Source organism: Alligator sinensis, unplaced genomic scaffold (assembly GCF_000455745.1).
Source record: "Alligator sinensis unplaced genomic scaffold, ASM45574v1 scaffold91_2, whole genome shotgun sequence".
Lineage (NCBI taxonomy): Eukaryota > Metazoa > Chordata > Crocodylia > Alligatoridae > Alligator > Alligator sinensis.
The window spans coordinates 406,709-424,883 of record NW_005842529.1 but is presented as its reverse complement, the minus strand read 5'-3'; the positions used below and the strand labels follow the sequence as shown (position 1 = coordinate 424,883).

At 43.8% G+C, this 18,175-nt stretch overlaps 1 protein-coding gene across 2 annotated transcripts in view; it reads right to left on the bottom strand.

The window, feature by feature from the left end:
* Nucleotides 1-1,301: 1,301 nt before the first annotated feature.
* Nucleotides 1,302-18,175, bottom strand: part of BCL2L14 (BCL2 like 14) — a 67,505-nt gene continuing 50,631 nt past the window's right edge. For both annotated transcript variants that reach the window (XM_025213453.1, XM_025213454.1), the window contains exons 3-7: nucleotides 8,675-9,118; nucleotides 5,216-5,359; nucleotides 4,984-5,051; nucleotides 4,190-4,462; nucleotides 1,302-3,489 (exon numbers count right to left, since the gene is read on the bottom strand). In XM_025213453.1, the coding sequence (XP_025069238.1) occupies nucleotides 3,448-3,489; nucleotides 4,190-4,462; nucleotides 4,984-5,051; nucleotides 5,216-5,359; nucleotides 8,675-9,118 (971 nt within the window). In that variant the 3' untranslated portion in view covers nucleotides 1,302-3,447. The remainder of the gene's footprint in view (nucleotides 3,490-4,189; nucleotides 4,463-4,983; nucleotides 5,052-5,215; nucleotides 5,360-8,674; nucleotides 9,119-18,175) is intronic.

Sequence of the window (18,175 nt, the reverse complement as noted above, 5' to 3'; positions counted from 1 at the left end):
GTAGCTATATTACTCATTTATAATTGATTGAGTATAAAATTCTGGGTTATTTGTGTTTAAAATAGGGTATTGGCCTTGGTTTAGTAACCAATCCCCCATTTATAACATTGTTTCCTATGGGAAAAATCACTTCCAAGTTACGTTTCGACTTAAAGACACGGTTTTCAGGAACCAATTGTGTTGAAGTCTGAGGACTGCCTGTAATGATCATGGCTCCCTTTGATCTCACTTTCATCCCCTAGCGTGTGTGAGAGAGAGAGAGAGAGAGAGAGAGAGAGAGAGAGAGAGAATGTTTGCTTTCACAGGAAAGGGCTGACCATAGGGCTACTATCTATCTCCTATTGACCTCACGTTGGTGTGGCAGTCACGATGGCCCCTAAGCAGAAAGCAGCATCTTCACTTGTGTTCAGCCCTGTAGACTGAAAATGCAGCATGGCATGTTAGGGAGCTAAGTCCACTTGCCTTGTGTCTCACTTGCCCAGCAACCAGGAAAGATGGGGGAGACATCAGTTCCAGAAGCCAAAGATAATGGCAGGTTTCATTTGCTGATCGTTCATAGCCCACATGGACTTTGAGAGGGGGCATGCATTATGCTGGGGCAGGGGAGAAGCCAGAGGGGATGAATTTTTAATATAGTGAAGTCATGTGAAAGCAGGGGGACACCAATCCAATGGTGTCATACTCACCAGCTGATTGGTGCTCAGAGCTCATAGCAACTGTGGAGCTCTGGCAGGAACAGGGCTGACATGCCAGTGAGCACAGAGAAAGGGGGATTGCCACACCCTCCTCACCTCCCTTCTGGATTGGTCCATGGGCTGGGGTCATAGATTACAAGTGGTAAAGCAAGTTAGTTTATTAGGAAAGCCCAGGAAGCCGTATGCTATTGCAGGGGTGTCCCACTTCTAAGGGGCCACACATGCTGCATGCCCCCCTCTTTCCCCACCTACAGGGTGGTGGTACTAGGCTTTAAACAAAAAATCTTGGCAAAAGCTATACCCATTTTTTAATCCTGGCTTTTGCAACTTTTAACATAGCATGGAGTTTTTAAGTTTTAAGCTTGTTGCTATAACAAACAGCAGAATGCTGATCTGGTTAAACATAAAAGGGACAGCTTTGCACTTAACAGCAGGTCCTTGGGTATGGGAATATAAGGTCTCTATCCCTATCTTGAGAGCTGTGGGTTCCATTAAAGTTCTCTATATGGGATTAGAGATAAAAATAAATGGGGAAAGAATTGGGGTAAATGGAAGGGTTAACCATGCATCCACTGCAACAATACAAGATACCAAGAGAAAACTAAGTAGTTTTATTGTGCTGTTTTATTTGATACAGATAACAGACTGGACCGCCAATCCAAAAGGATTTGGTCAATTAATTCTAGGCAATAGCAATATCAAGTTTCAGTGGCATCAGTGTACAACTTTACATGCTATTCTTCCAGTGGATCAAAGCTATCATCCTCAGCATAAGAAGGTTACCACGCATTCCTGAGATAAAAAGGAGCAGGTTGCACTTCAAGATGAAGTGATGTGGATGGCAAATGGAAGAACATTTAAATAAGAAACAGTTCACTTGGATGGTTTTCCATATTGGACCCTAATGCTACCAAAGAAAGTCCCTCATCCCAGCTCAGCAGCACAGTGCAAAAATAAAAATACAGCTGAATATTGTTTTAGATGGCTAAGTTTTAAGTGTTCCATCCAAGCTCTGTGCTTTTCTTTCTATGACCTTGTTTTCCCACTGAGAAACTAATCCAGAAGTAGCACCAAACTAAAGAAAAAAGAGGCAGATTTGTAGGTAGGCCTGATGGTTACCTTGAAGCAATAAAGCACACAACAAAAGGTCCATACCCTATTCACCAACTAATGGCTACTGAAACCAGGAAAACATAAAGTAAAATAAAATAAAATATGGCTTCTAGTAGTCAGAATCCAGCTAACTTGCAGAAGTTTATGTACTACAAAGCTGGTCTTTAGCTAAAACATACAGTGGATTAAAGACAGGTGTAGGACATTTACCATGGAGTTGTACCTTCTTGCTTTAGTGTTGAAGCCTGGTTCACTAAGCCTGTTTCATGAATCAACTGAGTTAATAGTGCAAAAAAATTATTCACTTTGCAACACCAGTGTTCGGTAGACACAATTACTGCCATTCTATCAGCCAGTCAGACATAGCACAGAAACAGGAAGTTTCAATAGTTTAATACTGCGAACCAAATCCTTAGCTGGTATGATGAGGTAGATGTGGCTCAGCCATGCCAGTTGAGGATCTGGCTTTGTGAAAGGGTGTATCTTGATTTGAAACTATTATGGCTTCCCCTTTACATTTACAATGCAGCTTTGCCTCTGCTTGTAGCACTAGACACTCATTGTAATACAGCAGGATTGTCACAATCTAAGTTCTTCTACAGAAGATGCCATGAGAGGGGGCAAAAAGAGAGACAGAAGTATGGCTGGATATTTTCAGAGCATTTCAAACTAGGATTAGGAAATGTAGGTATGAATCCTAACTTATGGAAAGTGACTAGCGATTGTAGGTACCCTATTTGATACACATTAGACAACCTGATTGGCCAGTGTTTGTTACATACCATCATTTCAAAGTTAATTAGAAAGTTAGTTTTGGCTCCTATCAGTCCTCACTCACTCTTAAAGACCAACATATTTAACAAAGAATTGAGAGTCGGTCCAATTTCATTCAGATGAATTTTTAATACACTGTTTCCTCCATCTAATGGTTACCAATGTTTCTCCTGACCACAGTGAAAGGACACCCAAGTCTTTTCACCAAGTGTAACCATTTACAGATGGAGTCACGTGCTAGGGAGAGAAAGATCCAAATTTTATAACTACACCTAAGGATCTAAATTCCTCCTTTTTTCAATTAAACAAATATCAGCCAAATGGGCTACAAATCAAACAATATTGGGAACAGTTTCCCTGGCAGGTGGCCTCTTTTAAAATGTTACAACAAATAGTTTTCTTTATTGGTCAGAGGACAGTTTTAACATTCCTTAACTTCGCCTTTTTGAGAGTCTTGTATTAGCAAAATTAATGCTTATGAGAATAATGTATATTATATGCATGGGGGGGTAGTACATTATAACAGAGAGGCTAAGTTAGAAATGCTCATACAAGTTGATCTCTCTGGGGGTGGACATTGAGAACAGAGCTAAAGGTCTGAAGAAAATGGGTCTTCTCACTAACCAAACACCGCACCAGAATTCACATTAACAAGAGCTACAATGTTGCATTTCCTGTATGGTGAGGTATCTGTTCATCACAAGAAAGGCAGCAAGTCTTGTTTCCATATGCACTAGAGAATATTTCTGCAGCATGTGACTTGAAGAACAATCCTACCCCCAGGTTTGAGGAAGGTCAAAGTTTCCCCCTCTCAATTCATTTTTAGGTTGGGTTAGCTGCCAAAGCTCCGAAGTGTGAATCAAATTTATTCTACTTCTTCCTCATCCAACAATTCCAAAGCCTTTTCCTGTAAGAGAAGAAAAGAATCTGACATAGGATACATGAAGTGCCTATAACCCCTATGGCCATTTCAAATGCTCCCAATGTGCTTCAGAGCAAAGGATGCCTCTACTGCTGAGCAACAAGTCCTCCTGACTGAAGGAGATGCATAGTTTATAGTGACAAATAACCCCCTACTCTGCAGAACACAGAAAGGCAAGCAGTGAGGGACTTGCAGTCAAGTTCAGGCAGCTGAGATATTTGGACCAATACCTCATCGAGGGAAACATCTTGGTAAGAGGATTAGCCTGGGAAAACTTTGCAAAATGGCTTCTGAGGAAGGATGTGAAGGAAACCAAATGCTCCTTTGCACAGTCAAAATGGAAACATGTTCCTACCATAAATGACAGCATGGAAGACGGTGGGGGAACTTGAGATCAAGAGGAACTAAGAGACAGTGTATGTTGTGATGTGCATCATAAAGGTTCAAGATCACATCATAGGATGAAGGATTATAGATGCACAGATCCTGATATATTCTCAGGCTCACAAGTAGGTGCTCATTATGCAATGTAATTTCATACCTGTCCACTCATGCCCTCTAAATGATAGTTAACTCACAGAATTTTCTAACACTGTTTTCAGCATAGGAAATTAATAGTTTATAAATATGTTATTTTCCAATCCTAGGGGGAGGGGAGAAAAAAAAACCCCCAAACAACTCATACCCATCCACCATGGTTTTGAATCCAAGGGCTAAAATGTTCTTTGAGGTACTTTGATCCAAACCCCAGGACCAGATTCATAGGATGGTTGTCCACAGCTGTAAGTCTAGTTGCGACTTCCAGTGTAAAAGCAACTTTGGTGTATTGGATTTTGTCTTCATCCTCTTTTATAGAATCCATTGGGATATCCTCCAAGAACTGATCAGTGACTTTTCTGAAGAAGGCATAGGAAAACATATCCATGACATACTGATGGAAAGTCCTGTCCTGTTCCAACTGAAAATAAGAATAAAGAATAGTCAGTTCAAGCTAGACCAATAAACATAATGGGGTTTCACTGAGGGGGGGAATAGAATTTAGGTCCTGGAAATGTAGAGATCACATTAGTGTCTCCTGGAAATATGCCATCAACACTATCTTTAGAATGCAGTTTAAGAAAAGCAAACATGCCTGGCACATTTCTCTACAAACCTACACTTCTAGGTTTATGGGACAGTCCTGCCAATTTACTCAAGACAGTTGTATGAATAATCCTCTTTGAAATCAATGGGACTTCTTGTGTTGGAAAAAACTCTATGCATGATCATGCATGTAGGGACATAATTATACTGTGTATGCTTATCCCACTGATTCCAGGGTGTGACATGGTAGGCCTTCATAGGAGACAGAAACTCTACCACCCTTGCCACTCACTATGGGAGCTAACTATCAGAGATTCATAGTTTCAGTAATGAAAATCTTATGTTCCACTCTAACTGACAGACTCAGGATTGCTATGTTAAAAATGAAACGTTTACCTTTGTCACCAGTTCATCTCCGGATTTTCTTAACAAATCAACAATTGCTTCTATTATCTTTTCTTCATCTATTAAAGGAAAAAATAAAAGACACAGTTAGTTTATTCCAACAGAATACAAGTAATGGCATGTCTATGTGAGACCATACCAGCTGGAAAGGGCATGGTGACCATGTATCATCATGGACTGAGAGAAATACTTTATAAACCACAGCGGAACTTCTCAGTCTTACCTTTTTCAGTGTCATTCCCATCTTCTTCTAGGCTTGGAGTACGCACTAATGTTCTGAATGCCACTCCCGAAGAATCTGATGGTGATTTGGAATGAACTATCTTGACAAGTCTGTCTGCAACACGGCTGATGGTCTCTGCCCTAGCTGGGAAGAGAGAGAGAAAAGAAGAGCCACCTCCTTGTTAGGCCCTCAAGCAGGTGAGCCAAGATTCTACCTATTGTGCCCACAGTTGCCCTATGGTGGAGAAAGCTGAGGTCCAATGATGGGTTTTGCTATTGTTCAGGGTCACATGGATAATGTGGAAGGTGCACCACACCCCGACAGTGCTTCCCAAACTCTCTTACAGCCACTCCCCCAATTAGAGGCCATGCAAAAGCTGGTCTCGATATAATGAATGGGTCATGCCCAGCTTTATGAAATATACTGGTAATATGTTATAACAACAATCTCTCCCTCCTTTCTCCAGGCTGGGCCCAAACTTGAAAAAACCAAAGGAGTTTCACTTCAGAGCCTGTCTACATCAGCATGGGGATGGGGCCACACATGCCTTATGTGACTAGACATTGCTGTGGACGTGTGCAACAACAGGGTTCTTTGTCCAGCAGTTGGCCTTGCTTATCCACAGCAGCCAAGACTTTGTCCAGGACCTTCCTGAGCCGCAGGCATCAGGTGAGCCAGATTGGCACTGCATGCTAGCTAAGCGAGGAGGAATAGCTGCTGTCATGACAGAGCAATTTCCAGCAGCAACTCATTTTGCATTTAGCCCTGATCGACCAGATGGCAGCTCCTGTGTTACCAGAAGACAGTGTGTGTGTGTGTGTGTGTGTGTGTGTACAATTCACATAGTAACATAGGACCTCTATTGTAGAGTGCCTTGGTTAATAATAACCACTTCCACACCTTGTCCTGGATGACCCAGCACTGACTGCAGTTTTATAAACACTTTGTCTGGGAGTTGCTGGGTGGTCAGCACTTTTCCAAGCAACAACAACAAAAAAGCCAAGTTTTCCAGGACTTAAATATGTAATTAGGTACCCAATTCTGGAAAAAGAGTTCTCAGTCCAAGGATTCATCCATTCGGCTGTGAGCTGGCAAACTCTAGGACTGACATGCCAGGATTTCAAAAAGCACGGTCCATTTCTGCAGAATGCCTGAACCAGTAATTCTCAATCAGGGTGTTGCAAAATATTAACATTGTTAGGTATGTAAATACCTGAACATAATTCACAAGATAAACCCAGAGATTTCAAATACGAATTCAAAGTTTCAAAATGTCCTGAACTGTTGTGGTCTTTCTGAGTTTTTCACCACAGAAAAATTGCTGTTATTTTTCCATAGTTAAAAGAGAGGTGAAAGCGAAGAGCTGGCACATTGAGGGGTGCTTTGAGTCTAATAAGGGTGAGAACCACTGCCTTAAACATGCATTAAATGCCTTAGCTCAAACATAACTGCAGCTTGAATTTTGGGCCCAACACTTCCTTCAAGGTAAGCCTTTCCAACTGGCATTTTTAGTTGGGGTCATACTGCCACCTGCTGGCTGAACTATAACAGTACACTAAAAGGAGCATCACATTTTTAAAGCAGAAAAGCCAAACAATTTGTCTCAATGTCTAGGAAGGAAGTAAAAATAAAAGGCGGAATATGGCATGCACAGGTAGACAAGTGGCAACTAGGGATTCTTCAGGTTGGTGCTACTTATTCCTGACAAGAGGGATAGGATGGAGGGATCTAGGCAGAGAATTCAACTGGAAGATGCTAGGAGGTCTAACATCTGGGGGAATTGTTGGTTGGGAGCTGCTTCAAGGTGTTTAGGAGAATTTAGAAGATAGCTGAGAATGAATGGTTTGGAGACACAACTTCTATATTATCTTACTTGGGCCAAATTAGCGTGGAAAATTTTACAGAACATCCCATTGCCATTTCTAAACCCTCGTATTTCAGAGCACAAACTAGTTCTCCAGGGAGACATGGTGGAATCAACACAACACCTTATAGAAAGGTAGGGGGATCTATGGAATTTGAAGATGCAATAAATTATGGATAATAATGAGCCAAGAAAGGCCCCCTGAATCTGAAGGCTGACATGGGCAAACAAATCTCTTGCTTACTGTGCAGCCAATAGGCCAGCCTCTTCTGCAGCAGGGTTTCCTCCTCCCAATACCCCACTAATAATCTTTGTAGGTGCAGGACTCTTTGCTGAGGGGAAATCCATGTCCCACTCCTCCCTGTGGTTGCATGGAAATTTCTCAGAATCTACCCATCTTAGGTTATCGTCCTTTGCCTCCTCACTAAGGGACTCTTCAAAGGGATTCTGTAGCAGTGGGAGAAGTGGGGGAAGGCTTGGAACAAAGCTACATTTAAGCCAATATGCCTGGGCATAGGGCACGCTAAGAATGCAGAAGGGATCGAGACATGTGGTGCGCATGCATGGATTGCCTTAGCTCTGCAGATGGACAGAGCCCATGAATAAGCCCTTATGTCATTCTTGAGTGTTGATGTAGGAAAGAGTCCCTCCCCTGTGGAAAGACCTTCGCAGTCCTTTCTTACTGGTCTTACACAGGACTGGCAATCCTACTATTGGGTTGTTTTACATTGCTGTTCATGACATCCTGTGGCCAGGTATCAGAGACAGTGCACCAGCACTTGGAAAACCAGATCTGTATAGCTGTTTTATTGTGGCAGGATAGTCATGGCCAGCAAAATGAGTTCACAGTATAAAGAAGCATGAATCTACCATATGTGAAAGTAGGTAAATGGCAGTGATGATGGTCAAGCAATTTTGTTTCCTAGTTAGGAAAACCAAAACAGCTAGCATAAAATGCATTAAAACAAATATGGGGAAAAAAACTAGGGGCTGACCAGCCAGCAAAAAGGAGAGAAACAGAAACCAAGTGGGTAGAGGGGAATGAACTAACAGGAGCCTTCAGGCAGTCAGAGGCAGATTCAGGGGAGGTGCACTGGTGCACTTGCACCCCTCTTTGATTCCTGCTCCATCCAAAGTTTAAAGCCAACAGCCTGGCAGCGGCACCAGCATTTCTCTTTAGACAGCAGTAAGGGAGTCACTAGACTTCATGGCTCATTAAAATCTGATTCCTTCTAAACTCTTCATTCCACAGGTGTTAATGACCCTCTTCTTTTTAATGGTCTTGATGTTCCATTAATCAAGCTAGTCTGCCTACTGCAATTCTGCTGTCTATTAGCTGCTCCTAATAAAGTACCTCCTCTTATTTCACAGTCTTGCAGGCTGTTTCTAACTCATTCCAATAAAGTTTTATTCATTTTTGCATCAATTTTAAATTGAATAGTATCACTCTAGGCCCCTAGTATGTTAGTAAAGCTTCTAGTTTATTTTTAACTGGAGAAAAATGTGTGTTGTGTTCTATGTGATGATGTACCACCTGACCATCTGCACCCCCCGCCCCCTTTTTCAAAATCCTAGATCCTCTGATGGGCACTCACCTTCTGGCCCTAGAGAAGCATCAGCACTCCTACCAGCTGTTGCTGCATGTAAGGTCAGTCCATTCATATCATCTTGGTTGGCAGATGGCTGCTGGGGGCCCTCTTCTGTCTCTCTTCTCAAACAGGAAGGGAGAAGCCGGCATTTCCAGGTAGATGTTTTTGTCCTTTGCTTTTTATTTAGGGTAGTGGGCTTTTTGTCCTTGATGGACACCTTGTGGCTTCTCTTGGTCTTATGAGCTTGAGGAACACTTTCCATTTCTCCTTGGTCTTGGGGCAATCCTCTCTGTGTCTTTACCCCCTTTTCCAGAAGTTGCCCATATTTGCTGGCGGACAATCGCCGTTGGGCAAAGGCCAATACAACCTTGTATTCCATGCTGTCTTGATCTTCATCTTCCAGAGGGATTTCTTCCATGCTGGCATCAGTGGGTGAACTCATCCTTTCCCCTGCAAAGACAAATTCCTTGTTAGTAGCTTAGGGGGCAGACTGCTTTAATTAATACCAAATGGCATCTGGTTAAAATATCAGGGCATTTTTTTTAAAGAATGCAATATTAGACATGTGTTTATGGCTTAAAGTAATTACAGACCTGTGGAAGAAACCATCCTATGGTGGGAATGATTATAACATATTTCCTCTCTTGTTGTGTTTAAAAGGGTTTTGATTATCCTAGTTTAGTTCTTCAAAAAAAATTTTAGCATAAGAGATAGCTATAATAGACTTTTTCTTTAAGACATATTATTGTTCATATATTGATTCATGTGTATGTTGTGCCTTGCAACTGGAACACTTAATAAGCAGAATCACACACACATGCACACACACTTTGAAAGTACAGTCCCTGTATAGTGAATGAGATGGCATTTACCTCACGCTGGCACAGAGGAAAGCTCCCTTGTGGAGGACACTAAGATAACTGTTTCTGAAAATGCTAGCCAATCAGTTCTCCCACAGCGTCTCAGAAAAACGAGGATGTCAGTTAAAGGCCTCAGCTGCCTGTACACCAATGCAAGGAGTATAGGGAACAAGCAGGAGGAGCTAGCCCTTCTGCTGTCTAGTGGGGAATATGACCTGGTAGGGATCACGGAGACCTGGTGGGACTCCTCGCATGACTGGAGTGTAGCCGTAGAGGGCTACACCCTGCACAGAAGGGACAGAGTAGGGAGAAAAGGTGGAGGGGTAGAGCTCTGAGTGAGAGCAGTACACCTCTCTGGAGGCTGACATTGGCTCCAAAGATAAGCAGCTCAAAACCCTCTGGGTCAAGTTATGGGGCACAAGGTGAGAGAGACCTAACTGTGGGCATTCGCTACAGGCCATCGAACCAAGGGGAGGAGCTGGATCTGGATTTCTCTTGAGAACTGACAGAGGCCATGAGTGTAAGGGGCTTGGTTGTCATGGCTGACTTCAATTACCCGGACATAGATTGGGAGGAGCACTTGGCTAGGTCAGATCATTCACACATTTCCTAACTGATTGAGGAGCTCTTCCTGACCTGGGAAGTGCAAGGGCCAACCAGAGGCAATGCTCTCCTGGACCTGGTGTTGGCCCAGGGAGATGATCTGGTGTTGGCTTGAACACTGAGGGTAACCTGGGCAGCAGCAACCATCAAATTATCAGGTTCACTCTCCGCCACAAGGTAGACAAATCAACCACCAGGACTGAAGTCCTGGACTTCAAGAATGCTGACTTCGATAGGCTCAGAGCATTAGTAGGGGAGGTGATGAGGGACCGGGAAGGGAAGGCAAATGGGGTGCATGAAGAATGGCCATTGCTCAAGGACATGATTTTCGAAGCACAAAAGAAAACCGTTCCTGCAAAGAGGAAAGGTAGTAGTAGGAGGGCTGGCAAGCCCTCCTGGCTTATTAGGGACATTACAGTCCTCTTAAAAAAGAAAAAAAACCCCCCAGAGGTGTACACATAGTGGGAGCTAGGCCCTCAAGGAGGACTGTACTTTAGCAATGATCAGGAAAGCCAAGGCGGCGACTGAGTATGGGTTAGCCACAGGAGTCAAGGACAATAAGAAGTCCAACTTTAGGTATGTAGGCAACAGAAGGAAAACAAACGGAAGTGTGGGATCCCTGCTTAACACCTTGGGACAGCTGGTAACCAACATTCAGGAAAAAAACTGAACCCTGAATGCCCACTTTGCTTCGGTATTTCACCAGACCATGGGGAAAGTCAAGCGAGATAAGGCTCATCGGAGGCATGCCAGGACTGTCAGTCTCCCCACTGTGGATGCTGAGCGGGTGCAATACCAATTTGAAAAGCTAGACATTTATAAGTCAGCAGGACTGGATGGACTCCATCCAAGAGTGCTGAAGGAGCTGAATGAGGTCATTGTGGATCCCCTGGCAAAACTTTTTCAGAATTGGTGGCGCACAGGGGAAATCCCTGATGACTGGAAGAGGGCCAACATTGTGCCATCTTCAAGAAGGGGAGGAGGGAGGATCCAGGCAACTATAGGCCAATCAGCCTAACCTCTATCCCAGGGAATATCCTGGAAAAGCTCATTAAAAAAGTGTGTGTGATACGCTCGCGGAAGGTAAGATTCTGAACAACAGCCAGCTTGGCTTTGTCACAGGTAGGTCTTGTCTGACTAATCTCATCTTCTACGACCAGGTCTCTTGCCACCTGGCCATGGGAGACGTTATATACCTGGACTTTCAAACAGCTTTTGATCTAGCATCCCATGATATCCTTCTGGGAAAACTGGAAGATTGTGGGCTCAGCTGCTTGACGGTTCAGTGGGTGGGAAACTGGATCCAGGGTAGGACCCAGAGAGTTCTCATAAATGAATCTGTGTCGTTCCGGTGCAAAATGGCCAGTGCCATCCCTCAGGGGTCCATGCTTGGACCGGTGCTTTTCAACATCTTTATCAATGATTTGGATGGGGGAGTGAAAAGCTCGCTGGCCAAGTTTGTGGATGACACCAAGTTATGGGGAGCGTGGCCATCCCAGAAGATAGGTTGCTGATACAGGCAGACCTAGACAGGCTCCTGAGGTGGGCAGACTAGAACCAGATGAAGAAGTTTAACGCTTCCAAGTGTAAGGTGCTCCATCTGGGGGCAAACAACCCTCAACATACATACAGGCTCGGAGGCAACAGCCTGACCTGCACCACAGCTGAAAGGGACCTAGGGGTCATGACTGACCACCACATAAACATGAGCCGTCAGTGCAATCCGGTGGCCAGCAGGGCAAATAACGTGCTGACATACATCAACTGATGCATCTTGTTTAAAACTAAGGAAGTGATACTCCTGCTGTACTCAGCACCGGTGAGACCACAGGTGGAGTATTATGTCCAGTTCTGGGCACCCCACTTCAGTAAGAACATGGAAAAGCTTGAGAGGGCCTAGAGAAGAGCCACCCATATGATCAGGGACTTGCAAGGCAAGCCATACAAGGAAAGGCTGAGGCACCTGGGCCTCTTTAGCTTAAAGAAGAGAAAGCTGAAAGGGGACTTGATAGCAGTTTACCTCTATATCAGAGGAGTGCATCAGGAGCTCAGTGAACAGCTGTTCACTAGGGCACCCTTGGGGAAGACCAGGACCAATGGATACAAACTCCTGGAAGGCTGTTTCAGGCTTAATACCAGAAAACCTCCTTCACGGTTAGGGTGTCACCTATCTTGGAGGTTTTCAAGAGGAGACTGGACAGTCACCTCACTGGGTTGACTTCAGTTGTCTTTCTGCCTAGAGCAGCAGGGCTGGACCCAATGATCTGCAAGGTCCCTTCCAGCCCCTAACAATCTATGAACCTGTAAAATAGAATGTGGTCATTATTGCTGGGATGTGTCTTGGGAGCAGGCAGTTTTTAGGAATATTTTGAGGAAACAGAAAAAGGACCTTGATAGATGCCAAACAGTAAGGCTGTTCCAAACATGAGTGGCAATACAATAAGCTTAGAGATAGGCCAGACTAGAAGACATAGGCAATATTCAAGGAGGATGCTTGGGTAGATTGAAGAAAATAGGAAAGGAGGTTACAGTTTTATAAGGTCCTCAAAGATCTGCCAGGAGAAGACATGTCAGTTACTGAAGACACAGTATGGAAGAGAGCATTCTCTATTCCACTGTCAGCAAAAATGAAAAGTACAGAGAAACCTAAGACAGATGATACCTAACCGGAAAAAAAGTTCTGTTTTAGATAGGTTCCCATCTTATACGGAGAGTTTCCCAGCCCTCTGCCATGCTTGGGGGTTATACTCCATCACACACACAGTAGTTACTGTCTGTGACATACAAGGCAATTCTATCAATAGGCCCCAAATTTCCTTTCTAATTCCACGATAGCTTAATTGGGGTTATACTGATTAAATATACTACATAATTCCCCGCAAAACATGCAAGAACAGTATAGATTTTCTGGCTTGAGCAGATTTCCAAATTTTACAGGTTCCATTGTACACAGGTTTTGATTTCCCTGCAATCCAGACTGGATTCCATCAATTTAGAGTTCAGTAGAGTTGCAGAGATTGCTGTCATTAAGCCTTGTATTTTTAAATGCAAATCTTATGCCATTTTGCAGTTTTACTGAAATCCTCACTTCCTAATTCAGCCCCTGGGTGCCTGAGACAGAAATTAAATGAAAGATTCCTGTATTCTCAGAGCTGCAGAAATTTGAAAACAGAATCTCTGAGGGTTGGAAAGAAGCATATAGTGACCACACCAATTTTTTTTAATTCTATGATTAAATCCTATGATTTTTAAGGCAGCATCCTGAGTTTGAAGGATAGAACTGCTGTCACATCTCCTCAACTGGGGACCTGGTGCTCCATCAGTCACACACTATCCTCCTATTCCCTGATCCATTATAGTTTACCATGATACAATCTTTTAACTTGAAAAGACTTCTTCATTTGTGCTTTACATTAACTTAATTTCCCTTCTGACTGATATAAAAACAAAGCAACAACAAGTCTCTTGAAAGAAAAAGGCTGAAATACAATGGAACAGCTGCTCTCTAGATAGCAAATGTCTACCACGATCCTGCTTAATGTTATGGCCTTTGGGCCTTTTAGTAGAAAGTTGGAGGCAAAGGGAGGTTCTTGCTTGTGTGGCCACTCCTACTTCTGAAGGCACCATATGGCGATGTTACATAGTCCTGTAAGTTCTTAGTATGCAGGCAGGCTTTTACGCTCGGAAAAAATGCTGCTGTTGTATTGTTGTGATTCTTCTTGCCTATGGCACACTTAAATATTGCTTCCTGCTTTAAATCTTGTTACTTACAGTCAAATCTTGAGAAGGAGCTGTTTCTTGGCAGCTGGGTATTTGCATGAAAGCAAAAGTTAGCTGTGTGCTGCTTGCAGTTACCTCCATTCAATGATGAGCATATACAAACCTAAATAAAGTTACCCAGTAGTGTAATAAGCAGGGGGTGACTGGGGCACCAGCCCCAGGGGCCCAATTAAGAGGGGGTGCAAGAGTGGCAGCTGTTGCCAGCCACATAACACATGCCACCTATTTATTTTCCACTGGGAAGGAAAACTCCAAACCTTCAGGCATCTAATTATACTCCACAGAAGAGAAACAGATACTAAATTCACTCACACACACACGTAAAAGTAAACAGATTACAGTTTTCTGCCTGGATTTCACGCTGGCATTTGGATATCCCCTTGTGTTGATCTAACAGGAGTGTGATTGATCCTGTATTTGGATAGGATTTACAAACAGGTGCCCAACTAGGGAATTCAATAGGAGGTGTTTAACTTCTTTAGGCTTCTTTTTTAATATAATTTCCTAGAAACACAAACTATCTGAGTATGTGCCTGGTAAGTTAATACTGAATACATTAGTTTTTATTTCTGTTTTTAATACTGCTATTTTAAAGGAGGGGGAGAAGAAAGTCAAGGTAATAACCCCCACGCAAGGTAGCCTGAGATTAGTTACTTACTCTGAAGATAGATTATTGTGCCATTAGTTACTTTCACCCATAGCCTTTAAAAAGGTTACCTTGGCTATTTAGGGATAGTTCTTTAGGTAATAGTTTATATCACAGGCCTCCTGAAATCAATAAAGCTAGGCCGATTTACCCCAGCTGATATGACCCTAAACATCTCCCCTGGCAGGAGACACCTCATTCTGTCTGGGAGAGGGAAAGGGAGGGGAACTCAGTGGTTGGGTCACCGCTCAGGATGCTGTACAGAAAGCCCAGTACATAGCAGATATTCTTCCTCCCTGATTGAGACAGGCAGCAACTCCTTTCACACATTAGGAAAAAAAAATGGGGGCCTCTTTGTCCTTCTGTGTGGGGGCAGGCAATGTTGCGGGTGAAGGACTGACAAGATTGGGGTAATCATCTGCAGCAAGATGCTGCTTTGTCTAGGAAATCACTGATCACAAGACTTGTACCAACTACAGTGACAAGTTCATGCTATTATTTTTATAACGTTCTTGTTATTACTGAACTTTTGGGGGACCTTAACTTGGTCTCTGGGGCTGGTTCCCCAATCAACCTCCCCACCCCTTAGCTATACTATTGCATATAAAGGAAGAAGCTCTTTCACATTATGCTGGATTTTGAAGGCAAAACACACCCAAGGTTGCAAATGCCTAACTGTTAACCAGACCAACCTAGGCCTAGAATCAGACAAATGAGACTTTGTGAAACATTTGGTTGCAAACTATTTTGCAAATACACAGTTGCTGCTACTTCCCCCCCAGACTGTGGGCAAATATTAAAGCTTGCCTTCCATTCTATTTTTCAGAAGGGAAAACTGTGTTTCAGCCATTGCTTTGGGAAATTTCTAGAGTCTGGGAAAGCACTGGAATCTTTACAAGTCCAAAGAGACCTCAGCGGTACATTAGAATATATGCAGAAATGAAAGCTGCTGAAAAAAGTAAAGTGGAAAGAATTTGGTTGGGTTGTGGAGGAGGAAAAAAGGAGGAAGTGTAGGATATATACTCCGGCTGGGAAAGAAAAAGGAGACAGCACATATACATTTCCCACACTTGCTCAAATTAGTAAGTCACTGGACTGAGCCCGTGTGTGGTTTTCTAGGCTTGCCCAAGCTAGTAAGTCACTTGACTTCTCCCATTTCATTAGGCATGCAGATCCACACACAGCCTCTCTGAATTTCCATAGTCATTGTGGGTTCAGGGTAGAAACTAAATTGCACATGCATGGTTTCCTTTCCTTAAAGTATGATACTGTTTAAGACAATTTCTACTAGAATATTCTAAAAAGGTAGAAATGTATAGAGCAAACTGTTCCCTGCCACTCTTCCAAACAGGATTTTTGCTTGAGGTTTATTTCAGTTAATTTCACTTTAAGGGGGGAGGTGGAGGAAATATGAAAGGGTCTGAACGTAAAACTGTGTGCTGGGCACAAATGAGGCAGTTGGAAGTAGGAAGAAAAAGGACACTAGTCCCCGTCTACAAGAAGTAGCCATTTGATCAAACTCCTCAGCAGTAGGCAGGCCAACTCATAAATACATTATACGCCAACTTAAGTACACTACAACCCAAGTGCCTTTGATAAGCAATTTAGAATTGAGTTCTTAGAACAAGGGCCACAACTGAAACTGAAGGCCCATCAGGGGGACAGGCCTGCTAAGCACCAGCTGAACTAAATGGAAAGGAGGATCTTGAAACTGAAAATACATCTAAAAATTAAGAAATGAATATAAAAGAGATAAGAAAATTGCAAGAGAATCTAAATGAGGGAAAGGAAAAAGAGGTAAGCACAAGGCCCTGGGTTTTCAGTTATTCTGCTCTTGCCCTTTGCACTCAGGGATCTGGTTATCCCCCCGCCCCTGTCTGCTACAGCAGTCCAGGAGCTGCTCCAATTTAAAACTTGTTTAGACCTCTACAATGCAGAAAATAGTCATAAGGCTGTGCTCTCTGGATGTACACTTTTCCCTGCTCCTTCTCCAAATCACTTATTCCTGTCTTATCCTCCTCACCTTCTACATGGAAGCAGGGCCAAATTAACCCTTTAGTGGGCCCTAGGCAAACAAGCTACACACTAGGACTGTGCAAAGCTTCAGTAGTCGATTCATTTTGGAGGAGATTTGGCCCAATTCGGAGGCTGAATCTCTGAATCCAAATCTAAATCAGGAGACCAATTAAATGCTGCAAATCGAATCAGAAGTCTCCAAATCAATTTGGAAAAGATTCAGCCCAATATGGAGATTCAGCCATAGACTAAACAGGCAGCAAGCCTCAAGGACACTGGACATAGCTGCCTCCAGCTGGTAAGTCTGTTGTAGTGGGCGAAGGGGGGAGAGAAGGGGCTTGGGGGCATCCATGCACCACTGTTTTTCATGTGCGTGGTCAGCATGTATGTTTTGTATGAGTATCATTTTTGGTTGGCGGAAGATTACAGGAGACCCAGTTTCATTTGCATCCAGGTGGTTCACAGCTGTTTGTGAGATGAAGACAAGTCACTCACTGTTTCCTGCAGCTTTTACCTCAAAGGGTGCTGCTTCTCCGATCGGTTAGAACTATGTGCAAAAGTGGCCCCTTTGACGTCAAAGCTCCTTCAAGCACCTGGAGCACCTCAGTGGTGCGGTGCAGCTGTTCTGTATACCGCCTGCTGATTTGCAAACTCCCATCGGGTAAGAAATTTAACCTCACCATGCATCTGGGTTTTACTCCCCCCCTCCCCCCCCCACCTTTGTTTTTTTCCTTTTAAAAGATATGGTTTAAAGTCCAGGGGTACAATAGAGGCACTTTGCTGGGGTTCGAATGCTGGCATGCTGCACACCAGCAAAGTATTCTTAGTGGGGACAAAAGAAGCCAGAGCTTTGCACCAGGATAGTAATAAAGTTGGGATGGGCTTCACCTGTCCCCCAAAGGTAAGCATGTGTTCTCGTCTAGGTTGGCAGATCTCCTCCGGCGGGCTTTAAACTAGGCTCATCGAGGGGAGGGGAAGATGAGGGTGGGGGAAGCCGTGGACCACCAAACCATGTGGCACCCACAAGGACAGCCCAGCCTGAAGGAGAACACCGGGAACCTGCAATCCATGGGGCGGCCAGCAACACAGCACAGGTAAGCAATAAGGGGCCCTTTGGGAATCGGAGCTGGGGGGCAAAAAAGGCACCAGTCACAGGGCTCAAGTGCCTATATACTAATGCTAGAAGCATGGGGAACAAGCAGAATGAACTAGTGCTCCTGCTTGCAGAAAACACCTACAACTTAGTAGGGCTTTCTGAAACCTGGTGGGATTCTTCCCACGACTGGGTGGTACATATTGAGGGTTATAAGCTGTACAGAAAGGACAGGGTGGGGAAGAAAGGGGGAGGGGTTGCGCTCTATGTCAATGAGCAATATACATCGACCCTTATCAAGACGGAATGGAATGAGGAGAAAGTAGAAGGATTGTGGGTTAAGTTACACGGGGGGCAAGGAGAAAGGGATTTGGTGGTAGGGGTCTGCTACAGACCCCCACACCAAGGGGAACAGCTAGACTCGGGGCTCCTGAGGCAGCTCTCAGAGACCATAAAAACTAAGGAGGCGGTAGTCACGGGGGACCTAAACTACCCAGACATCTGCTGGG